This window comes from Myxine glutinosa, chromosome 3, assembly GCF_964187855.1.
Source record: "Myxine glutinosa chromosome 3, kmMyxGlut1.1, whole genome shotgun sequence".
Lineage (NCBI taxonomy): Eukaryota > Metazoa > Chordata > Myxini > Myxiniformes > Myxinidae > Myxine > Myxine glutinosa.
Genome location: NC_136263.1, coordinates 155,214,890 through 155,241,389, shown reverse-complemented (window position 1 = coordinate 155,241,389; position 26,500 = coordinate 155,214,890). Strand labels below are relative to the sequence as shown.

The following is a 26,500-nucleotide window of genomic DNA, read 5'->3' as shown; positions in this document are numbered from 1 at the left end:
ACATAAGTGGAAGGGAAAACTATGGAAGAAGCAGAAATAATAAATAAATTAGAATAAATTGATAAATAAATTAGATACGATAAATATTAATAAATAAATTAGAACCAAATTAATTGTTGAGCTGAGTGAGTGAGAGAGGGGGGTGGGGTGGAGGTCACAGAAAGAGGTGGGCTTGGGGAGGTTTAATGAGGGTAGAAAAGATCATCGATATGGGTGGGGCCCGTGGGGGTGACCTGAAATGGTGGTGAACTGCTGTTTTGAAGCAATGGAGCTCTGGAATACCACATTGATATTACAGCACTTAGAAGGAAATATCGAAATACCAGATGTGAATATACGTATGGCGTGGAATCTTCCAGGGAGACAGTCTTTCCCCCCTTATGTTTTGTCTGGCTCTGCACCCACTAAGTAACCTCATCAATGAACAAGGACATGGATACACCCTAACAACCAATAGACGAACATTCAAAGAAATCGGAAAGGTGACACATCTACAATACATGGATGATTTAAAGCCCTTCATGCCAAATGACAAAAAATGGACAGAACAACTAAAACTAGTAATACAGTTTTCCGAGGATATTCAAATGTAATTTGGACCAGACAAGTGCCCCAAGTGCACATTTGTACAAGGTAAACCAACAAAAAGAGACATAAAATTGACGTTGAAACAACAATACAGCAGTTAGAAAACAAAGCATCATACAAATACCTCGGAGTAGAAGAGGGCCATCAAATATGTCACAAACAAATGCGCAAAACAACCGCCAAAGAATACCTACGTAGAACGAAGAAACCAGCTCGCAGTACCAGTGTTCCAATATAGCTGCGGAATAATAAACTGGCACCAATCAGAAATCAACAAGTTAGACATCAAAACAAGAAAACTCCTTACCATCCACAAAATGGTTTACAAAAACCAGTGCATCCTGAGAATGTACCTGTCAAGACGAGAGGAAGGGAGTGGCCTGATGGAACTCAAGCAGGTGGACAGAGCGACTAATGTAGGACTAGCTGATCATGTGAAATGCTCAACAGACTATCGGATGCAATTTGTAAACAAACATGAACACAATAAACCTGAAAAAATATCCAAAAACAGGTGTGAATAGAAGATGCCACACAAGAAAATGAAACAGCAACAAATACAGCCCCAGCAATTACAAAAAAAGACAAAATAAATATATAAAAAGAAATATCAAAAATATCCACCAACAACTGGGGAAATTTCAAAAGAACAGGGAAATACAAAAAATAATTGGACAGAGCGGGGATAGACAAAGAAGGCTCATTGGAATGATGAAGAAGAGGTCAGCTCAACTGAGACAGTGAACAAATCACAATAAATGCCCAAGATCAAGGACACTACAGCAATGGATTAAAAAAGATGGCGGGACTGAGCCAGATGGACAAGTGTACATTATACAACATGCATTTTAAGGCCATTTTCCCTGCTAGAGCAGGGGTTAGCCTTGCGGTCCCCATGACAATCTTCTCCATTTTGCCCTATTTTCTGCATCTCTCCTTGTTAACCCCCTTGCCCGCATTTCTTCTTCCACCATCTTTAGCCAAGTCTTTCTCGGTCTTCCCCGTCCTCTACTTCCTTCTACATTAATTTCCATCACTCTTCTCAACCAGTCACTTTCATCCTTCCTCAACACATGACCAAACCATCTCAACCTGTTCCTCTTCACAGCATCAATCACAGGCAATATTCCCATCATCTTTCGCAATTCATCATTTGTCTTCCTCTCTCTCAACGATACCCCGCACATCCATCGAACCATTCGCATTTCCACCCTTTCCAGCCTTCGTTGCTGCTCTAAGTTCATTACCCATGTCTCGCTCCCATAAATCATAACACTTCTCACACATGCAGCATACACCTTTCCCTTCAGCTTCAGCGACACTCTCCTCCTCATCAGCACGCCACTCAGTTCCCGAAACTTCTTCCATGCACATCTCACGCAAGCAACCGTTGCCGAGTCTGATCCACCTTCTCCATTCAGCATGTCTCCGAGGTAGAAAAATGTTTTCACACCTTCCAGCTTCACGCCGTCTCCAAGATCCAACTCAACATTTCCTCCATCTGCAGCTCCCTCTGTGCACACCTTACATTTGAATGTAGCTGCCACACTGGTAAATGACCCTCTCAGACCACTACATTTTTGATGAACCCACTCAGCGCACATTGTACATTGAATGGAGTTCACTCCCACACCCTTCCTGCACACAGCACACGGCCACTTCCCAGTTCTTTCCACCTCACCATATGCTTTACCACTTGCCATCACCTTCGTCTTTCCGATATTCACCTTCAGACCTTTTGTCTCCATACATTCCTTCCACTTGTTCATCTTTTCCTTCAGTCCATCCATACTTTCCGCAATCAACACCAGATCATCTGCATACAACAACTCCCACGGTAAACCCTCCTTTACGTTCTGAGCCAGCACCTCCATCACAGCTACAAATAGTAGTGGACTTAGTACCGACCCCTGATGCACTCCCACCTTCACCTCAAACTCACCACTGTTCCCATCCTTCGTCCTTACTTACAGCTGTGCGCGCTCTTTTGTACATTGCCATCACTACTCTGATCCACCATTCCTCCACTCCTAACTTCCTCAATGCCCATGTCAATACTTTGCGTGGAACCCTATCGAATGCTTTCTCCAGATCAACAAACCCCAAAAACAACTTCTTCCTCTTCTCCATGTACTTCTCCTGCAACTGCCTCACAATGAAAAGTACATCTGTCGTTCCTCTTCCTGGCATAAATCCAAACTGCATTTCGTCGATATTCACTTTCTTCCTTAACCTCCTCTCCAACACCCTTTCCAATACCTTCATTCCATGCTCCAATAACTTTATCGCTCGGTACGAGCCACACTCCAGAGGGTCACCTTTCCCCTTGTATAGAGGGACGAGGGTACTCAGTTCCCAAGCCACTGGAATGCGGCCTTCTTTCACCACCAGATTACAGATCTCTGTCATTCTCTTCACACCCCAACTTCCTGCTGCCTTCAACATATCTCCCACAACTCCCGTCGGCCCTCCCGCTTTTCCACTCTTCATTGCTTTTATCGCTTCCTCAACTTCCTTCTCAGTTATCTTCTCTGCCGGTCCTAAAACTGGGTTACTCTCTATGTTGCCATCCCATTCATTCTCTGTATTCAACAGCATTTCCATATATCTTTTCCATCTTCCTTTAATTCCATCTGGGTCGACAACGATTTGTCCCACTTCATCCTTCAAGCAACTCACCCCCATCACATCACACCTCTCTTTCGCTATGTGCTTTGCAATCCTGAATACTGCTTTCTGACTCTCTTCCGAATCCAAGCGTTCTCCAAACATTTTCCTACATGCCTCCTGCGCCTTTGCTACCTCTTTCTTTGCAGCCTTCCTGGCTGCCTTATAACTTTCATGCTCTGCTGTTTCTGCTCCTGTACCCTTCGCCTTCTGCCACTCCTTGAACTTCTTCCTCTTCTCGTCAATCCTCTTTCCAACTTCATCATCCCACCACCATGTTTCCGAGTGCCTCGGTGGTCCTTTTGTCCATCCACATACATCACCAACGGCTCCCAACAGACTAGCTTTCATTGACATCCAACCACTTTCAAGCTCAACCACATCATCCTCTACCCTACTCAGCCTCTCTTTTAATGCCAGATTATGCAGGACAGAAAGAGAAAGTACTAGTCACCTGATCTTGGGATGCAAAAACTCTTATCAGAACAACTTTATGTACTTTAACAAAGTGATTCATTGTCATATATGCAAAAAAATAAGCATCCCAGTACCAGAAAACTCATGGAAACACGAACGAAGGGCAATTATTGAAATTGAGGACATCATGTTCATGTACGACCTGATGATTCCATCGAGCGTGGACATATAAAACAAAGCATTGCGTCCGGACATTGTACTCAGGAACAAAAAGGAAAAGACAGCATTGATGATCGAGATATCAGTACCCAGCGATGTTGGCCTAAACAATGCAGGAATCAAGAAAATGACCAAATACCAGGACCTCAAAAATGAAGTCAAGAGATCTTGGAAGCTGAAGAGTATCAACATTTTACCAGTAATAATTAATAGCAACAGGAATGATAAAGAAGAACCTCACAGAGATTTTAAAAAAGCATCCCTGGGAATATTACCACAAATGAACTACAACTGGAGGCAATCCGGGGTATGGTGACGATCCTGAAAATATAACTTGGAACAAATCTGAGAACACAACTTCACAACTTAGCCCATGAATTGCAATCCTTCACCAAAGCGGGGGTGGGTACTTCCAGTCCTGGAAGGACTCTATTCCACCTTCAAAAACCAAAATTATAGAGATAACAACCTATGACAAACACACACACACACACAGACACACACACACACACACACACACACACACACACACACACACAGACACACACACACACACACACACACACACACACACACACACACACACACACACACACACACCCCTTTATTACCTTGTCTCTCTCCATGCGGTTTGCCAAGAGTTCTGGCGACTCTTCCTTTTCCTCTCCTTTCCGTGGACTTTCAGTCGGTTCCAACCCAGGAACTTCATTGAGTATTGCAAGGGTCAACAATATAAAAATAAATGTTAAACATGAAAATTAATGAAAGGGAATGATTTAAGGTATATTTGTCTTCAAGAAGTGTGCCATGTTTCTTTTGGCATAGTTTTTGCCAAATAGGATACTTAACAAACAAAGGGACTTCGGCATTGTTATGGCATACCTAAAATATATGGCACTAAAAACGACTTAAGTACATGAAGGCTTCCTGATAATATCGATATTAATAATATTAGTAAATAACTACAAGGAAGATAAGTCGATAATAGTTTCCACTGTTAGTGCTGGCAGGATACCCCAAGGTACAGTGCCTTCAGAAAGTATTCACACCCCATGACTTATATCACATTTTGTTGTGTTACAGCTTGAATTGAAAATGGATTAAATTGACATTTTTTTGTCACTGATCTCCACATAATACCCCATAATGTCAAAGTGGAATTTTATTTTAGAAATTTTTACAAAATAATTAAAAATGAAATACAGAAATATCTAATTCACATAAGTATTCACACCCCTAAGTCAATACTTTGTGGAAGCTCCTTTGGCAGTGATTACAACTTTGACTCTTCTTGAGTATGTCTGTATCAGCTTTGCACATCTGGATTTGGTGAGTTTATCCCATTTTTCCCCTGCACATTTGCTCAAGCTCTGTCAAGTTGGATGGGGAGTGTCGATGAACAGCAATCTTCAGGTCCTTCTGCAGATTCTCAATGGAATTCAAATCTGAGCTTTGGCTGGGCCACTCAACGACATTCACGTTCTTGTTCTGGAGACATTCCAGTGTTGCTTTGGCTATATGCTTGGAGTTATTGTCCTGTTGGAATGTAAATCTTCGCCAAAGTCTAAGGTCTTTTGCACTCTGAAGCAGGTTCTCCTCAAAGATTTGCCTGTGTTAATTGTTCCCTCTATCCTTACGAGTCTCCCAGTCCCTGCCACTGAAAAACATCCCCATAGCATGATGCTGCAACCACCATGCTTCACAGTCGGGATGGGGTTAGAATCGTGAGGAGCCAGACGTAGCTCTTTGCATTCAGGTCAGAGTTCAATTTTCGTCTTGTCATACCACAGCATATTTTGCCTCATTCTCTCAGAGTCTTTCACAGGCCTTTTTACAAACTCCAGGTGTGCTGTCATGTGCCTTTTTCTCAAAAGTGGCTTCCATCTGGTCACTCCGATAAAGCCTAGATTTGTGAAGTGTTGCAGAGACTGTTGTTCTTCCGGCAGGTTCTCCCATCTCACCCAAGGAACTCTGTAGTTCCGTCGGAGTGATCATTGGGTTTGCAGTCACCTCCCTGACCAAGATCCTTTCTTGCCCGGTTGCTCAGTTTGGTCAGACGGCCAGCTCAAGGAAGAGTCCGGGTAGTTCCATATTCTTTCCATTTACTAACGATGGAGCTCACTGGGATCTTGGGAACTTTCAACATTAGAAATTGCTTTATATCCTTCCCCAGATCGATGCCTCCTAAAAATTCTATCTCAAAGTTCTATGGACAGTTCCTTGGACTTCATGGTAGAGTTTCTGCTCTGACATGCACTGTCAACTGTGGGGCCTTGTATAAAAAGGTGTGTTTCTCTCTAAATCGTGTCCAATCAATTGAATTGGCCACAGGTGGACTCCAATCAAGTTGTAGAGACATTTCAAGGACGATCAAATGAAATGGAATGAACCTGAGCTCAATTTTGAGTGACATAGCAAAGGGGTTGAATTGAGTACAAGTTGATTGACTCAAGACATTTAAACTTTTCATTTTTAATTATTTGTAAAAATTCTGAAAACCAAAAACTCCACTTTGACATTATGGGGTATTATGTGTAGATCAGTGATAAAAAAATCTCAATTTAATCCATTTAAAATTCAGGCTGGAACACAACAAAATGTGAAAAAAGTCAAGGGGTGAGACTACTTTCTGAAGGCACTGTATGAACACAACATATTTGTGTAGTTAAGTCTGTGCATGGATCTTGTCCCAGCTATAAACTGTCAACCTTGTGTTCAGCATACAGGGCGAGGCATCAATGTGCGTGCCGTCTACTGATAGGATGTTAAACCAGAGGACCCATGATCTACCTGAACTGACAGATCTACCAGATCTACCTGTAAAATCCGGTGGTGTCTTTAACAAAGATCATCAGGAAGATTCCTACCATCTTCAATCGAATGTCAGGCCTCACCTGACTGTTCATAAAAAGGTGACCTCGCTGGCCTTGTTTGGAAGCAAAACATATTGTCGTTCTCACAAATATCCAAATAAAGAACAAGTACAAAAAGTTTTAATTAACACAAAAGCCGCGTCGCGTGTTACACAATGCCTAGATGCAGCTGTGCCTATAACGTCGATGTTATAGGCACAGGACATTCCTATTGATTCGATTACTTGATGTTATTTTTGTGCAAAGTGAAAATATATCTCGGCAATTTCTCGTGTGTGGCGACGAATTTTAAATATATCTCGGCATTTTCCCGTCTGTTATTTCAGGCGGTGTATGACTGACCATGCCGCGATTTAAAAAATATATATCTCGGCAATTTCCCGTGTGTGGCGACACGTGAACGAAGCTATGCTCCTCTCTCCACATTATTGTGACAACGTATAAATTAAATATTTCATCGTGACAATTGTCATCAAATGGACGAATTTTTAATATATCTCGGCATTTTCCCATCTGTTATTTCAGGCGGTGTATGACTGACCATGCCGTGATTGTAAAAAAATATATCTCGGCAATTTCTCGTGTGTAGCGACACGTGAACGAAGCTATGCTCCTCTCTCCACATTATTGTGACGACGTATAAATTAAATATTTCATCGTGACGATTGTCATCAAATGGACGAATTTTTAATATATCTCGGCATTTTCCCGTCTGTTATTTCGGGCGGTGTATGACTGACCATGCCGCGATTTAAACAAAATATATATATCTCGGCATTTTCCCGTCTCTTATTTCGGGCGGTGTATGACTGACCATGCTGCGATTTAAAAAAAATATATCTCAATGGACTTGAAGTTACAGGCCTTTGAGAATTCATTTCGTTCTATAAAGGGCAACTTTCATCGGATTTTCTTCCCGTTTTTTTTCAACCGAGTCTAAAACTATGTTAGCGACTGTGAAAAATGGAATGATATATCGAATTTGATTTGAAATAAAACTGTGTGAGAGAGGAAGACACCACGGGCCTACAAAACAGGCCTCAAAGCTATGCGAGTTAATAAAATGGTGGATATTTGTTTATATGAAGCCTCTCCAAAATGGGTGGAGCTATGGTTCCCAGAATGGGTGGAGCTTTGAGGTTTTGTCTTCTCTGCAAGAACAAGAACAAGAAGAACAAGAACAAGAAGAACAACAACAACAGCAGAGGGCACTCTATTAGCAGCGTCTGCGACGCGGCTAAAAAAAGGGAATTGTTTTGCTGCCCTGCACTTTATATCTAATACATTTTCAGTAATCTACGAGCACAAAAATAGTTAATAGTTTATTTGTTAATGCACAATAGCTGTAGTTCCACCAACGCTACTGCACCCTTTAGTTGTGCGCCATGTAACTGTGGTGTAAAACGTCTTACAAAAAAGGAAATGTTGGAAAATGTACGAATGATTAAAACTTCCCACAGTGGCCGATGAGGAAACAGATGAAATTCCAACTTTCCCAACTTGATGAGCATGCCTTGATTTGTATTTGAAGATTTTTTAAAGAGAAATACCATCACATCAAAACAAGCAATAGGATAGTGCTTACCAGGGAGAAGGTTCAGGCACATAGCTGTGATAGAAGCAACACGGTCCTGTGTGCTTCGTGGTTCTCCATGTTCTGCTTTGGGATTGGTTTCTTCCTCCGATTCATCTTCCTCCGATTCATCCTCATTTTTCGTCTCCTCTTTCCCATTTTCATAATCGCTCACATTTTGAGCAACAGGGCTTTCCTTGAGGTTTTCTTTAGTTTCATGAACATCTTTTTCTTCATGTTTCATCTCCTCTCCTTTTGGGGTCACATCTTTTTCTTTGAGGTTTGTCTCTTCTCCTTTTTCTTTGTATTTCATCTCTTCTCCTTTTGGGGTCACATCTTTTTCTTTGAGGTTTGTGTCTTCTCCTTTTTCTTGTTGTGTAATATCAATCTCCTTTACATTCTTATTTTCCTCGGTCTTCTGTAACTCAATCTGCTTCTGCACTTCTTCTACTTTCTTAATCTCATCGTCTTCATTTTGAACTTCTTTCACCTGATTTTCCACAGTTGGCTCTTCTTTCTTTTCTTCTTCTTCTTCTTCTTCTTCTTTTTTGTCTTCCTTCGATTTATCTTCCTCTTTATTCTCCTCTGCTATTTTGGGATCAGCTTTTTCCTCTGCTTCCGGTTTTCCTTTTTTCCCCCTTTTTGCCTTCTTGCGTTCTTTTTCTTCAGCCTTTTTTCGCTCCTTTTCTTCTTTTTCTCTCTTTTTCTTTTCTTCTTTTTCTCGTTGCTTTTGTTTTTTCTTTTCCTTCTCTTTTTCCTTTTTATTCTTTGAATTATCTTCCACATTTTCTGGTTCTTTGATCTCGACTTTTTCTGTTTTATCTTCTTTCTCTTTCTCTACTTCATTGTTCTTCTCATCTATATCTTGAACATTCTGATTGTTATCCTCATTTTCCTTTTGCTTTTCTTCTTTTTTATCCTGCTCCTCCTGTCCTTTTTCATCTTTTTCTTTCTCCAACATTTTTTTATGGTATCGTATTTCCCTGTGGGATGTTGGGTGATTATCACGTGGAACGCAAGTTATTATTCATACAAACTATATATGCACATTGCAAAATGTCAAAATACAGCTAAAATACAGCTGTTCCAAATTAAATTCACTTCAAACACTAAATATAAAAGAAACATATGGTACTGTACTTACATGATATTAAGTCACCCCCAAAAGTAAGGTACACGTCATATTTGCTTCAAAAAAAAGTAAATAAAACAATACTTATTCATGCAAGGCACAACTTTATTTAAAGTTCACACAAAGTCCGAATGAGAAACCATGGAATTTAAAATGTCAGAATATATATATTTCTTTTCTGCAACAACACTCTACTTGCTATGAGAGCCACTTTATTGGCTGCTGCATCGTTCAATCTAGATTCTAAAGCATTTGAAATGAAACAATTCAAAAGTTGAAAGAATTGTTTAATTTCTTAACACAATGCCAGGCTGACACAATGCGTTGGCACACTTCCGTGCAGTTTTTTTTAAAACTCGTTGCGAAGGAGACCAACTCGGCTGCTGAAATCTACGGCCAATTGAGTCAGGTGTATGGAGATGCTTACATTAGCGCTAGCAGTGCCAGAATGTCGCTGATGAGCGCATCAACTTTCTGCTCGTTGCGTTGAGTTGTGGCGCTTTTCGGCTGACCATGGCGTGAATGATCGGAAATGTCAATGTTTCCATCTTTTAAGTGTTTGTCGATGAATCGGCTGAGAACTGGGGCTGGTATGCATCCGATTTCCCATCTGATGTTTTTTTTAGCTCACCTGGAACAAGGTTCCGGGGAGCTTATGCGATGGTGCGTTTTCCGTCCGTCAGTCCGTCAGTCCGTAAACACTTGCAACCTCTTCTCCGAAACCGCTGAAGGGATTGTGGACCAAACTTGGCACAAATTATATGTGTCGTGTTGCAAATCAAGTTTGCTCACGGCATTAAAAAAAATCGGGGTCCAAAGGGTTTTTAACGAGAGTCAAAGTGAATCCAGGTTTGACCCCCAAAATAGGAATTTGCTTTTTTTCTCAGAAACTAAAGACTCAATTTCGATGAAACTTGACCACAACCTTAATCACCCATGATGTACCGAAAATTGTTCACGACACTAAGAAAATCGAAGTCGAAGGGGGTCTACAAGGGGTCAAAGTAGGTATAGGTTTGACCCCCAAAAAATAGATATTTGCTTTTTTCTCAGAAACAACACACACGATTTCGATGAAACTTGACCACAACCTTCACCACCCATGATGTACCAAAGTTTGTTCACGGCATTATAAAAAACCTGCCCCTTTAGGGGTCTACGGGGGGGGGGGGTTCCCCCCAAAATAGGTATATTCTTCTTTGTTTGTTTAAAGTCTTATGATTATGTTTGTATCATTCCACATGCTTCACTGTCTTCTAGCAACCATTGAAATTGGTTTAAAATACCATTTGTCAGTGTAGTATACTGTTTATTCTACCAGGTGAGCACCAGGGGTATTGCCCCTATGTTTATTCCTGCAGTGTGTGCGGGTTGTTTTCATAGACTAAAGCTTGAGGGACCCCCGCAGATAGCAGTTGGGAGGAGATAAATCTGCAAAGTCGGGAGGCCATTGACGTCCGTCCATCAAGAAATGAGTCCATCGCACAGGAAATGTCGTCCCAAAAAAACCCAAAGCACTTTTAGACATATGTTGTGGAGCACTGTCTTGCTGGAATGACTAAATGAATGAATAGTGATGTATTACTTCCTTCTCAATGCCAGAAGGAATCCTCTCTGCAGCATGTCCACATATCTGTGTCGACTGTCATTGTTTGACCGGCTACGTTCTCAAACAAAGGTCCTATTATACCGAATAGCACACCAAACTGTTACTTTCGTGAAAGAAACTGGTTGATTCACACATTCGTGCAGTTGGTGTTCTGCCCCAAATCACATGTTCTGTTTGTTCAAGTGGCCACTGAGATGGAAGTGGGCCTCATCACCAAAGAAGTAGATGTTGTCGAGAAAATCTTGCATGGTCTTCTTCGATCTGCTAGGTAATGGCGATGCAAAACTTAAACCTCTCCCTCATATTTATTTTAGTCTGGTGTTGCAGTAACTGTATCTTGTATGGATACAGTTTCGGATCGTCGTGTTTGATTCTGCCAATCGTTATGTGAGAAGTTCCTACCAGCTGCAGAAGTCAGCGTGTCGACATTTTGTAGAGTTTGTAAAGGTTTGTAAAGAAGGTTGTAAAGCTTCTCTTACAACCTATCTCTTGTATGTTAATTTGTTGAATCCCATCTCATGGTGTCAATATATATACATATTGTATATATATATATATATACACTACCAGTCAAGTTTTAGAACACCTCAATTTTTCCAGTTTTTATTGAAATTTACGCAGTTTAATGTCTCATTGTACTCTGAAATTAAGCACAGAACAAATAAACAATTGGAGATTTAAAAAAAAGAAATCATCGAAGCATTTTGTTTACCAAAATTTAATTTAAATTTTTGACTCAGCAAAGTAGCCTCCTTTTGCAGATATAACCGCCGAACACACTCCTGGCATTCTTTCTACAATGGAAATCAAATATTGTTCAGGAAGTTCTTCCCAACACTGTTGCAGAAGTTCCCACAAATGTGTTGCACTTGTAGGTTGCTTTGCTTTCACCCTTCTGTCCAGTTCATCCCAAACCAGCTCGATGTGGTTTAAGTCTGGAGACCGTGCTGGCCATTCCATGATTTGAAGCCTACCGTCTTGTTCTTTTCCTCGAAGGTAGTTTTGACATCGCCTGGAGGTGTGTTTAGGTCATTATCTTGCTGGAGGATGAAACCCTGACCAACTAGGCGTATACCAGAGGGTATTGCATGGTGCTGAAAAATGCTGTGGTAGCTCTTTTGGTTCAGGGTGCCAGTCAATCTGTGCAAGTCGCCGACTCTGGATCCAGCAAAAGAGCCCCAGACCATCACGTTTCCTCCTCCATGTTTGACAGTTGGTGTCACACACTGAGGAACCATCCTTTCGCCGACTCGATGGTGCACAAAAACCCTGCGTGATGAACCAAAGATTTCAAATTTTGATTCATCGGTCCATAAGACTTTCTTCCAGACTTCAGTAGTCCATTGGTGGTGCTTCATGGCCCAGACAAGCCTCTTTTTCTTATTTTACCATCTTAGCAATGGCTTTCTTACTGCCACTCGACCTGTCAAACCTGCAGCTCCAAGTCTTCTCTTCACAGTTGAAACTGAGACTTCCTTACTTCAACCAGTGTTAAGCTGTGCTTGAAGCTGTTGTCCTGTGAGCCGCCTATCACGCAAGCTGTTGACTCTCAGAACCTTGTCTTCTGATTCTGTTGTGGCTTTGGGTCTGCCAGATCTCTTCCGGTCAGAGTTTCCACCAGTTTCCAATATACTACTTCCTGCATACTCCTGGCTCTGGGGGGTTGCTTGTGTACATCTCTCTTCTACGGCCAAACTTTTGATTTTCCTGTTCTATATGTTGAGACCCTTGGAAAAAATCTGGGTAACACTCCCAGATCAAGTACGTTTTTTCTGCACACCCCAATACGTGATTATGACTCGAGGCCAATTAGCCGAAATAGCAAAATTCAGTTTTCATGGAATAATTCAAGAGTAGGCAGCTTTAGATTCAAATGTAACATTTATTTATCATGTTTAGACATAACTAACACATTTTTAGCATGGTTCAATACTATAAACTGTCTTTTTTAGAAAAAAAACCCGTCATTTAGCTTTTTTTTCTCCAAAAATCACTTTCAGTTTGAAAGGCGCTCAAAATCCGATCACCTCTCATACACCCAATTATGTAGATAAAGCAACCAAAATTTGTCAGAAGCTTCCTTATGAAGCCCTTTAATAGGGATAAACATGGGTTTCTTTGTGGCTTATCAGTCTTTCACATTTTATATTTTCAGCATATGGTCCGACCTTGCCGATTTTTACAGCCGTACAAACGTAACTAATATCCATTTTTTGTTTTTCAGGCGTGGCCGCTGACGATGGAGTCTGTTACTCTCTCAGGACCGCCCGAAGACAGTTCGTTTGATGCGACTAACTGCATCATCTGCCAGAAAAGCGCGGGGGATAAAACTGTGAGCACAACTAATGGTTGCAAAAGGATACGAGAAGCAAGTTACATCCACAATGATCAAGTTTCCAAACGGCTTAAGCTGGTTAAAGGAGATGGGTTTGTTTATCATGTGACCAATGACTGTTACAAAAAATACACCATGACTTCAGTTCTCAATAGGAAAAGGAAGAGTCTCGCTGTATGCCAAGACCTGTCCCGTTCTGAGCAGGAAGAAGATAGAAGTACTCGTTCTAAGGCCGTCCGACATCCACCGAATACAGAGACGTCCACAACAGCCTTACGTCAAGTGAAGTGTATTATCTGTGACAGTAAATCACACAAACAACAGTACACGAAATATCGCATTAGTGAATCAGGCCGTGCTTCAGCCTTTCTGGCTGCAACAAACTTCTTTCAAGATGATGTGTTCACCCGAATGTGCGACCTTCAAGATGCGCATTCTGTGTTTGGAGCAGATCTGTACTACCACAGGGACTGCATGACTAAATACTTGTATAAGTATGACTCTCGTGATAAAGCTTCCATACCAAAAGTGTCTGAGAAACAGCTTGCTTGGAATCAGGTTGTTAAAGAGTTAGAGCAAGGCCTAAAAGAAGGGAGGGGTTATGAACTTAGTGCTATCAGAGACTCTTTGAACAATATTGATGACAAATGTAACTTTCGTAATAGAGATGTAAAAGTTTTCTTGTTGAACACTTTTGGTAATGAGATTGATTTTACATATCCCAGTTCGTTCAAAAAATCAATGATGGTATTCAGTGTTCCAAAGAAAGTGTTAGCTGAGTGCATTCGTTCCCTTGATCCTGTTCAGTTATGCGCTGGTGTGATTAGGAAGGCTCTAGATGAGTATGATTTTGGCCTTGACGATAGCTTTTGTGATGCGCATGATCTAAAGCATTCCTTGAGCGAGATGAATATCCCTGAACCTGTACTACGTTTTTTCAGTCATTTGTACAATTTCAATCCTGACACATATGCAAAAGCAGCCGAAGCTGTCATGACAGAAAGTGATGAACCAGTTGATGAGGATGAAGAAGATGATGATGACTACGATACCGGTAGCAAGCCATCAGGTAACAGCCTCTCCACACAGCGTTGCAGAAAGATACAATCTGTCTTCCAAGTCATGTACTATATCCATCACTGCGGTAGAAAGAGAACTCCAATGCATATTATGAATGCGGAATCAGTTCATGGTCTTGGGCGTGGTGGCAAAATTGTAACTACAGTTCTAAACCACGGAAGACTAGCAATCAGCTACCCGGAGCTGCGTAGGTACTGTTACGTGGTCCCCTCGGTGAATACCTGGTCTCAGTGACCCCCGGACCGTGAGAGGAACTTCGCCAGAAAGCTGTATTATATATGCGCTTTCGCCACGCAAGCCATATGAATTTCACCCAAGAGACAACTGACGTTCAAGGATATATTTCAAGGGTAATGATACCAAACAATTTCAATGACACAACCATCAACAATATTTCAATGACACAACCACGGAGATTTTCCCCGAGCAATCAACAATACATAATCCTCACCAATTCCCAATTCACAATCAATTCCTTATGATTAAGATGGCCATCTTATACATGTGTGTCCCGGTGAGTACTCACGAAACCCTTTTGGTCTCGGTCCCGCACAATGTCTCTGGGCCCCTCTTGACCAAGAGGATAGTCACCGTCACCGCACTCGGGCGGTTGAACGAACCCCGGGCGGACGTGCTCCAACGTGCCGTCTCGTACCGGGGACAGCTGTTGCAGCGCGCCTCCTTGCCAAGCAACGGGGCCAAACCAAAACGCGGTTTGCAACGCGAGCGAGGCTCAACGTGCGACCCGTACGCGTCCTTGTAGACGGGGCGAAACCCAAACGCGATTTGCAACGCGAGCGAGGCTCAACGTGCGACCCGTACGCGTCCTTGTAGACGGGGCGAAACCCGAACGCGGGTTTTCACCGCGTGCGAGGTTCGACGTGCGACCCGTACGCGGCCTTGTAGACGGGACAGAACCCGGCGCGGTTTGCAACGCGCGCGCGGCCCAACGTACGATCGCTTGGTTCCGTGCACGAACTCACGGGGACTTCACGTGTCAACAGGTAGTTACGCGTCCAGGTAACTCCTCTCTCGCCAAACGGTTTTCGGAACGCCGCTGTTTTCCTCGCAGCGCAAGGTCGATTCCACCTCCTGTCGTCGCGGGGCGAGGAAGAAGAATCCCCGTCCTTTTCTCTCCTCGTGTCTTTTCTTCTCCCGTTTCCGGCCACTTCCGTTTCCGGCCACTGGTTCCGAAGGGCTCCTGACCCTCCAACCACAACAACTACACCACAACTTAATATAATACACACGGATAAGCAAAGACCTGAATGGTAATTCACATACATTCACATAAATATGTAACACTCCCCCCCTTCAAGAAAGAAAGTTTGAACCCAGCGAAAACTTTCTTTGCCGGCCAATTTGGAGAAACAAACCAGATAACTCAACCCCCCCCCACATTATCCGTTCCCCCCGGGCACAGTTATCACTTAAAAATAAAGCAACCACAATTTCACCCCAACCCCTCCAGATTACTCCCTCTGGACTAAGTACCAACAACGACCTTGTCCCTGCCAAATCAAACTCCATCTCAGGACCCTCTGACTTTGCCCGTCCGTATCTTGGGAATGAAGGTTAAGGGGTTGATCAAAGATCCCAAGTTACGCAACTCGATAGCACTTTTTCCGGGAGGCCAAGCCGAGTATTCACTACATGGATGCCTTTAGGAACGCGGAGTTCACGGTTAGTCCGTGCAGGAAAGTTCTCTACATGGGCGCCTTGAGGAACGTGGAGTTCACGGTTAGTCCGTGCATGAAAGTTCACTACATGGACGCCTTTAGGAACGGCGTTCACGGTTAATTCGTGTAGGAATCTTGGCTCGGCGGCTCCGCCGCCTTCAGTGCTTCAACTTCTCATAACTTCCCTAATAATTAGGGTGGGACCATTGGTCCCTGTAGTCCCATGAATAGCGGTCTCCTTCTCGGCCACCATTTTTCCAATCCTTCCTTCGGGAGCGGCCATAACTCAGGGAGCCTCCATAATAATATTGATTGCGGCCACCACCAAAACTACCGCCCAGTTGTCCTCTCCTGTAGACCTCTCGACGCCTACGAAATGCCTTCCCTACTGTTATGGTCCGACCCTCCAAATCCTTGCCATTCCAATTCTTCTCTGCCTCTCTGGCGTCTTTTGTGCTGGCAAACGTGACAAAGCCGAACCCTCTTGACTGTTGCGTTTCCCAGTCTCTTACCAACCGCACTTCCACCAGCGGCCCATATCTGTTGAAGACAGAGGTCAGAACTTCTTCCTCTGTTTTGAAGTTCAGTCCCCCTACAAATAACTTGGCACTTTTGTCGCCATCCCGAGCTGGTGTGGCGTTATTTTCCCTGCTGGGCTCTTTACCAACCCTCAGGTTACCATAAACTTGACCCCCGGCCAAATCATTCCCAATAACCACAGATACGCCCTCTACAGGAAGCGTGGCTTGTAAACCGACGGTGACCGGTCCTGACACCAAATCGGACTCCAAATGGATGACATGAAGGGGAGCACTAACACCGCCCCCGATCCCCTGTAAACGAACACTATCCCCCGTTGCCGTCTCCTCGGACCATGGCAAAATGCCTTCAAGCATTAAAGATTGATGTGCCCCTGTGTCCCTCAATATCCTAACCGGTTTCCGGTTAGTCGAGGCTCCATCCCGTGACACAAACCCCTCTGAAATAAAGGGTTGGTAACCCTTTTGATGGCGATTTCTCACAATGGCCATTGCGTTTGGAGTCGTAGTAGTCGGACTCCACTCTGGGTCTTCGCTTTTCCTGCGGTAACAACTGGACATCAAGTGTCCAGGTTTCTTGCAAAAAGCGCAAGTAGGCCCGGAGGAAAAACTCGTGGTCTGCCTCGGGCCCCCCGAACTATAAGTTTGTCTTGGGCCCTCATCCCTCCGATTTCGAACCGGTGGGGTATCATAGTTGTCCCCATAATCCTCTCGAGGCCGCCGCCATGTATGGTCGTTCTCCGCACACGCTGTTCCCCACCTCCCCTGCGGAGATCTAGGCGAGGAGTTAGGTTCCTGGACCCCTATTCGGTGGGTTAAGGCATAATCATCTGCCATGGTGGCTGCGTCCCACAACTTTGGTACCTTCTTTTCCTGCAGGTACACTTTGATGTCCTCGTGGACACACTGCTGGAATTCCTCCACCAGGATCAAGTCCCGCAATTTCTCGAAGTCTTTCCCGACTCCTTTTGACTCACACCACCGATCAAACATGTTTTCTTTCACTCTGGCAAACTCCACGTGGGTCTCACTCTCCCTCTTCCTGGCATTCCTGAATTTTTGCCTGTAAGCTTCCGGAACCAACTCATAGGCCTTGAGGATGTGCTTCTTCAGTACCTCATAATCTGCACATTGGTCCATTGGTAGCGCCGAATAAATTTCCTGAGCTTTCCCCACCAGCACACTTTGCACGAGTATGGTCCAGGCCTCCTCCGGCCAGTTTAATTGTCGAGCCACTTTCTCAAAGTGTGGAAAAAATTTCGCGACTTCTTTTTCACTGAACGGTGGAACCAGCCTCACATGTCTGCCCACATCCCAGGTTTTCTGGTTAGGTGTCGACCCCGTCAGCAAGGGTGGTGCCTCTCCCCGTTCTCTCATTAACTCCAGCTCCTTGAATTTGATTTCTTGCTGAAGCTCCATGTCACGTTCCTTTAATTCCCTTTCCGCTTTTCTCTCCTCTGCTTCGAGGTCCCTTGCAGCTCTCCTTTCCTGGAGTTCTCTTTCCACTCTCCTTTCCTCGGTTCTTTCTTGTGCTGTTTTCTCTTCCAACCTTTCTTGGAGTTCTCGTTCCACTCTCCTTTCCTCTGCTTTTTTGTCTTCTAACCTTTCCTGGAGTTCTCGTTCCACTCTCCTTTCCTCTGCTTGTTTCTCTTCCCTCCTCTCTTCTGCTTTCCTTTCTTCTCCTGCTCTTTCCTTTTCTGCTTTCCTTTCTTCTTCTGCTCTTTCCTTTTCTGCTTTCCTTTCTTCTTCTGCTCTTTCCTTTTCTGCTTTCCTTTCTTCTTCTTTAATCCGTTCCTGGCTCCGTAATTGCAACTCCAGTTTCCGGAGCTCAACGTCTTCTGGTTCTTCGGGTAGCCACTCCCAGGCTAACTCGTCCCATTTTCCTAATCCCACCATAGATTGTATCACCGTGGTCTGCAACTCTGCCTTCCTCAAATTAGTTCGGACCTCCAAGTTAAAATGTTTGGCCAATTTCAAGAGGTCCGACTTTAGCAACGCTCGGAACTGTGCCTCACTCGGTGTTACCCCAAAGTTCTGTGCCACAAACGCCATGGTGCCTATCGTTAACACCTGTTAACCTTCACCCACAACTTTACCCCAATTTCTCAAAAAAAAAATTACCAATTAATAATTAATTAATAAATTTTAATTAATAAAAAATATTATTATTTTATTATTTTATACAATTTTAAATCCCGGACGTAGACCCAATTGCGAAACCGCAAATCGTAATTTGGACGAGCCCCCAATTCTGTTACGTGGTCCCCTCGGTGAATACCTGGTCTCAGTGACCCCCGGACCGTGAGAGGAACTTCGCCAGAAAGCTGTATTATATATGCGCTTTCGCCACGCAAGCCATATGAATTTCACCCAAGAGACAACTGACGTTCAAGGATATATTTCAAGGGTAATGATACCAAACAATTTCAATGACACAACCATCAACAATATTTCAATGACACAACCACGGAGATTTTCCCCGAGCAATCAACAATACATAATCCTCACCAATTCCCAATTCACAATCAATTCCTTATGATTAAGATGGCCATCTTATACATGTGTGTCCCGGTGAGTACTCACGAAACCCTTTTGGTCTCGGTCCCGCACAATGTCTCTGGGCCCCTCTTGACCAAGAGGATAGTCACCGTCACCGCACTCGGGCGGTTGAACGAACCCCGGGCGGACGTGCTCCAACGTGCCGTCTCGTACCGGGGACAGCTGTTGCAGCGCGCCTCCTTGCCAAGCAACGGGGCCAAACCAAAACGCGGTTTGCAACGCGAGCGAGGCTCAACGTGCGACCCGTACGCGTCCTTGTAGACGGGGCGAAACCCAAACGCGATTTGCAACGCGAGCGAGGCTCAACGTGCGACCCGTACGCGTCCTTGTAGACGGGGCGAAACCCGAACGCGGGTTTTCACCGCGTGCGAGGTTCGACGTGCGACCCGTACGCGGCCTTGTAGACGGGACAGAACCCGGCGCGGTTTGCAACGCGCGCGCGGCCCAACGTACGATCGCTTGGTTCCGTGCACGAACTCACGGGGACTTCACGTGTCAACAGGTAGTTACGCGTCCAGGTAACTCCTCTCTCGCCAAACGGTTTTCGGAACGCCGCTGTTTTCCTCGCAGCGCAAGGTCGATTCCACCTCCTGTCGTCGCGGGGCGAGGAAGAAGAATCCCCGTCCTTTTCTCTCCTCGTGTCTTTTCTTCTCCCGTTTCCGGCCACTTCCGTTTCCGGCCACTGGTTCCGAAGGGCTCCTGACCCTCCAACCACAACAACTACACCACAACTTAATATAATACACACGGATAAGCAAAGACCTGAATGGTAATTCACATACATTCACATAAATATGTAACAGTACCAACATGACCTTGCCACGTTTACAGCACAGCACAACAACGATCGCGTTTCACTGCCGTCACACTTTGATCCTGGGCAATTCACCTCCGGTGCAATTGACAACTGGGAACATGAGGGGGCAAATGTATCTGAACATGACACTGTGACTGTTCTCTACCAAGACAAACCCCCGTCGTCGACCAGTAAACCAAAGATTTCTGACACGCAGGTCACACATGGTCCACAGTCATTCAGTTTAATATTAAAATGCCAGGTACTGTCCGACTTTCACAAGCCTGCACGCCGTGCTGACATCCCAGCAACTTACAAAGTGGCCGAACTGCCTTACACTTCCTCCGAAGCCGATGCAGCAAAACTGAAGGATATTTCTTGGTCCCTCGCACGCTTGAACGTCATGCATGATGAAGTGTCCATCTACCCCGAGTCACAAACAATGCCATCTTGGAGTGCTAGCAACTCTGTTTGGACGGAGGAGGCCATCCCATTAAAGAATCTTGCATTTGTGCCTGTTCTGCCGCATCCAGTTACAGAGTACGCGACAGTTTATACGGCTATGAAGAACTTTATGGACATTGGTTCTCAGCTGACTCAAAATGAGATACCAATGTATTGTGATGAAGGTGTTTATTGCATCGTCCGTGATATACAACTGCTGAGACCAGAGGAATTCAGGACCCTGGTTCCATGCCTGGGAACGTTTCACTTAGTGAAAACTGTTTTGAAATGTATTGGCAAACTCCTGGATGGAAGTGGCGCGGACATCACATGGTTGCAGGCTGGTGTTTTTGGTCCAACTGTCATCGAGAATTCTGTTCTACATGGAGGTCACTACAGCCGCTGTCTTGAGGGTATGCAGCTCCTTGCTGAAGCCTTTGAACGCCTCCAGTACAAAGAATTATTCTCCGAGAAAGGCATCGACCAATATACACATGAGCTTGCCATCCTGACGAACCTCCAGTCTAGTGTCAAGGAGAAATGCATCACAGATAGTCAGAAGTATATGGTTCAGTTTGCTGATGCATCAAAAACGTTGGTCGAAGATTTGAACAGATTCATCCAAACACGGTCTGATACCAATGAAAACTTCAAGTTCTGGACTCAGTTCTTGCAAATGATGGATATTGTCCGTGATCTGTTGAGAGCTGATCGTGAAGGGATTTGGGAACTGCATCTTGACGCTGTCCAGCGTGCATTGAACCTGTTTGCGGCATTCGATTCGACCAACTACTTGCGATGGTGTTCTCTCTACCTTGAAGACATGCGACGTCTACCTGAGACTGCACCATCAGTTCATGAACAATTTGCCAAAGGCAATTTTTCAATCAGAGAGATACCCGGCCGATTCACCGCTGTTGGAGGAGACCAGAAATTAGAGCAAAGCATTAACCTTTCATCTAAGTGCAGCGATGGAGTCATTGGACATGCAAAGCAAAAACAGTATGTCGCCCAGTGGGACCTAATATACCATGAAATGATGGCAGTGAAGAACCTACATCGGCAATACAGTGATGTGATTGACAGGACACATGAGACTTACAGCCACCACGAATCATCTCAAGCCACAACGAACCGCAAAGAAGGACATATTCAGGAGATGATGAGATTCATTGAAGAGAAGGGGTCCCCTCTGTCTCTAGACGCTTCCAAAACACTACAAAACTTTGTGACAAAAGAGGTTATGTCCGATGATATAAAAACTGACATGCTCAATGCCTTTTCAAAAGGAAAAGAGAAGTACCTGAAATTCAGAAAGGAAAGGTTTGTCACCAAGACTGAACGAATAAGCAGTACCATTCACCGCACAAACTTGAAGACGATGAAAACTCTTCGAAAGAAGCCACAGAAGACTACCAAGACGACAGTGAAGGAGATGAACATCGCTGAGAGAAACATAGAAATAGCTCGGGAGCGTGGCCTCACCACTGATGATCTCTTAAAGTACGATGTTGTTCCCTCCCCAGTGTTGTTTGATGATGCAGGAATGATGACTAAACCAGCAAAGAGCCAGCTACTGAAGGAGTTGGAGACGCACCTAAAACCGGAAGAATTTACATATAGTCATCGGAAGGACGCATCATTTGTAGTTGACATCATGGCCACAATCCGAAAGGTTAATGTTACGAAACTCTCCAAATTCAATGACCTTCTATCAAATTTCATGTCATTTTCGGCCATATATCATCGGTTTGGGCGGACTGACTATGTCTTTGACATGTATTCTGATGACCCATCAGTGAAGGACAGCGAGAGGAAAAGGCGAAGTGACACTCTACCCATCGAATATACTTCAATAGAGCCATCAACACCACTACCTAAGGATATGAACACATTCTGGCCTTCCAACAACAACAAACTTCTCCTTGAAAAACTGATCTACAGCCATGTTCGTTCAAATATTGCAAATACCGGTCAGTACCCAACTGTACTCGGACAGGTGACCAGAGAGAACGAGGATTGGAAATGTATGAAAATGCACAACGGAGATGAGCGCGCACTGGTACACCTTCAATCCACATTTGAAGAGGCGGATCTTCGCATACTCCTTCATGTTTTGGACGCGCTCAAAGGAGGACACAAAATATGTGTTGTCATCTCCAATGATACTGATGTAGTTGTTGCCTTGCTCCACCACATGCCTGTCTTTCTCCAACATGACCTAGAGGAGCTGTGGGTACGAGCTGGAGTTGGAGATAGCACTCGGTATGTGCCCCTTCATACCTTGTTCGAGCGCATCGGATGTCAACTCTGTGCTGTTCTTCCTGCCGTACACAGTCTTACAGGATGTGATATCACTAGCAAAGTTGGGACCAAGAAAGCCGCCTTGAATGCCGAGCCAGAAAAGTTATTGAAGCACTTTGGAGGGTTGCCTACCCTTTCTCAGCCTTTGATCAAGAATGCAGAATCCTACTTGGTCAAAGTACTGAAACCAAAAAGCGATGCGAAGAAATTTTCGAACTTGCGTGCGGAGATCTTCCATCATGTCAAAGGGAGTTCTCATCACAACCTGCCACCAACCAGCCAAGGTCTCCTGCCACATATGAAGCGTAGCTTTTTCAATGCCTACAATATCATGCATGCTTTGGAGCTTCATCAAGATTCTGAAAATGTGATCGCACTTAAGCCAGAGGATTGTGGTTATACGCATGACAAGGAACAGCTGATACCTGAGACAACGTGGAAAACTCTAGAATCACATTGGACAGTTGTCTGTTCATGCACTAAGTTTGCCAGGTCAACATGCCCCTGTAGGACCGCCATAGTCAAATGTGTAAATTTTTGTCATTGCAAAAAGGCTTCCCCTGATGCCTGCAAGAATCCTGTCGCTTGATAAAGAGTACATGTATTGAAGTTGCACGGGTGGTAAATGGTGGTAATTGACAGCACGCGCTTCCTTGTTATGACAGTTATATTGGGTTTGTGGACATGTTATGATTTTAATTCATGAATCCTTAAGCTATGTAAGTGTAATAGTTTTGCTTAAGCTGAATTTTGAGCGAAATTTAGTCAACATCATTGCCAGGAGGTGTTTGGCGGCCATTTTGAAATTATGCAAATTAGTTATATTCAAAAGGGGTTGATTATGGTTCCAATGAATAGCTTGCTATCAAAAACCCATACATAGACACCAAAATCAGCCGAATATCACACTTACTTCTAAAGTTAGACCAATTTAACCAATTTTGGTTTATACCGCTTTTTGGGGTAGGGGTAACCTTTGTTAACATTTGACCCCACTGTCACTATACAATATAATGAATCATAAATATGATGCATGGAATTATTAAAGGGCTTCATAAGGAAGCTTCTGACAAATTTTGGTTGCTTTATCTACATAATTGGGTGTATGAGAGGTGATCGAATTTTGAGCGCCTTTCAAACTGAAAGTGATTTTTGGAGAAAAAGAAGCTAAATGACGTGTTTTTTTTCCTAAAAAAGACAGTTTATAGTATTGAACCATGCTAAAAATGTGTTAGTTATGTCTAAACATGATAAATAAATGTTACATTTGAATCTAAAGCTGCCTACTCTTGAATTATTCCATGAAAACTGAATTTTGCTATTTCGGCTAATTGGCCTCAAGTCATAATCACGTATTGGGGTGTGCAGAAAAAACGTACTTCATCTGGGAGTGTTACCCAGATTTTTTCCAAGGGTCTCAACATATAGAACAGGAAAATCAAAAGTTTTGCCGTAGAAGAGAGATGTACACAAGCAACCCCCCAGAGCCTATACTAGCAGTGCAATATTGTCCAAATAATGCTTCAGAGGGTGTAATAACAGTCTGTTCCAATTCTGCTTTTATACAGACAGGGGGTTTCTAATCAAGTAATCAGCAGAGGTTGGGACATCTGTAGGAATTGTTTGCATCAACTTTCAAGGCTTAATTTACCTACATTGCTGCAGAACAGCTGTAAGTTGTTAACCAATTATTGTTCCCTGAAGAAGGCCTTTTTTTACAATATAACTGTGCAATTTACTTTATTTTCCCATTTTTGCTAACCTAAACTTTTATTTTTAACCTCGAGCAGTTTACTGCTTACTTTTGTACCATTTCAGGTTATTCACTGGACATTAAACTGCGTAAATTTCAATAAAAACTGGAAAAATTGAGGTGTTCAAAAACTTTTGACCGGTAGTGTATACATATATATATATATATATATATATATATATATATATATATATATATATATATATATATATATATATATCTACACACATACAGTCACGTGAAAAAGTAAGTACACCCAATGTAAAGTTTTGACTTTTTCAACATGTTTCAACATACAGCTTTTTGATCTTCATTTCAACAATATTGATAGATAAAGGTGATATAATATAACAAATATCATGAAGCATTTACATTTTGTAGTCTATTGTATAATTTAAATAAACATAAATGCAAATTTCGCAGGTGGAAAAAGTAAGTACACCCCTACATTTATCACTACCTCAAATACCTAAAATTAGAATCAGGTGCACCAGCTCAGGTGCAAATGATTAGAACATCGTTAGAGAGGATCTTGGAGGAACCTGTCTTATTTAAACCTCAGACATTTAGTTTGGTTTGCTCTTTGTTGTTGAAGTGTGTGGCATCACCATGCCTAGATCAAAAGAGCTCTCTGAGGCCTTCAGAAAGAAGGTTATAGATGCCTTCGAGTCTGGGAAGGGATTTAAAAAGATATCCAAGCAATTTGAAATCAATCATTCGACTGTCGGGAAGATCATCTACAAGTGGAGAAGATTCCAAACAACTGCCAACTTGTTCATGCCAGGCTGCCCCAGCAAGTTCAGCCCGAGAGCAGACCGCAAGATGCTGAAAGAGGTCTCAAAGAACCCCAGAATGTCATCACAGGACCTACAGGTGCTCTTGCCTCTGTTGATGTCAAAGTGCACGAATCTACGATTAGAAAGAGGCTGCACAAATTTGATCTACATGGGAGGTGTGCCAGGGGGAAACCTTTGCTGTCCAAAAGAACATCAGGGCAAGACTTAAGTTTGCCAATGAACACCGAGGCAAAGATCAGCACTTCTGCAGCAATGTGCTCTGGACAGATGATTCAAGGTAGAGCTATTTGGCCACAGTACCAGAAGACATGTTTGGCAAAAACCAAAGACAGCATTTGACCACAAGAACCTGATACCAACTGTAAAGCATGGTGGTGGAAATATTATGGTTTGGGGCAGCTTTGCTGCATCAGGGCCTGTGCAGCTCAGCATCATAGAATCCACTATGAATTCTTCATTGTACCAGAGGGTGCTAGAGGATAATGTGAGGTCATCTGTCGGAGAGTTGAAGCTCAACCGAAGGTGGACCTTGCAACATTACAATGACCCTAAACATACCAGTAAATCCACCAAGGAATGGCTGAAAAGAAAGAAATGGAGGATTCTGGAATGGCCAAGTCAAAGCCTGGATCTAAATCCCATCGAGATGTTGTGGGGGGATTTTAAACGAGCTGTGCATGCAAGAAACCCCTCAAACATCGCACAGCTGAAAGAATTCTGCATGGAGGAGTGGGCAAAAATTTCTCCCAGTCGATGTCAGAGACTGGTAGACAGTTATAAGAAATGCCTACTTGAGGTTGTTTCTGCCAAAGGGGGCAATACCACCTCTTAGAGCCAAGGGTGTACTTACTTTTTCCACATGCGAAATTTGCATTTATGTTTATTTAAATTATACAATGGACTACAAAATGTAAATGTTTCATGATATTTGTTATATTATATCACCTTTATCTGTCAATATTGTTGAAATGAAGATCAAATAGCTGTGTGTTGAAATATGTTGAAAAAGTCAAAACTTTACATGGGGTGTACTTACTTTTTCACATGACTATATATATACTGTATTGTTGCGGTTTTGGGAAACCATTATAAAGTAATGGCAATCACCATACAGGTCCCTGAGAATAGTTATTTCA

At 43.3% G+C, this 26,500-nt stretch overlaps 1 protein-coding gene across 1 annotated transcript in view; it reads right to left on the bottom strand.

The window, feature by feature from the left end:
- LOC137423113 (epidermal growth factor receptor kinase substrate 8-like) overlaps positions 1 to 26,500 on the bottom strand; it is a 240,726-nt gene that overhangs the window by 115,333 nt on the left and 98,893 nt on the right. The window contains exons 6-7 of the mRNA XM_078774688.1: positions 8,350 to 9,320; positions 4,503 to 4,594 (exon numbers count right to left, since the gene is read on the bottom strand). Coding sequence (XP_078630814.1) covers positions 4,503 to 4,594; positions 8,350 to 9,320 — 1,063 coding nt within the window. The remainder of the gene's footprint in view (positions 1 to 4,502; positions 4,595 to 8,349; positions 9,321 to 26,500) is intronic.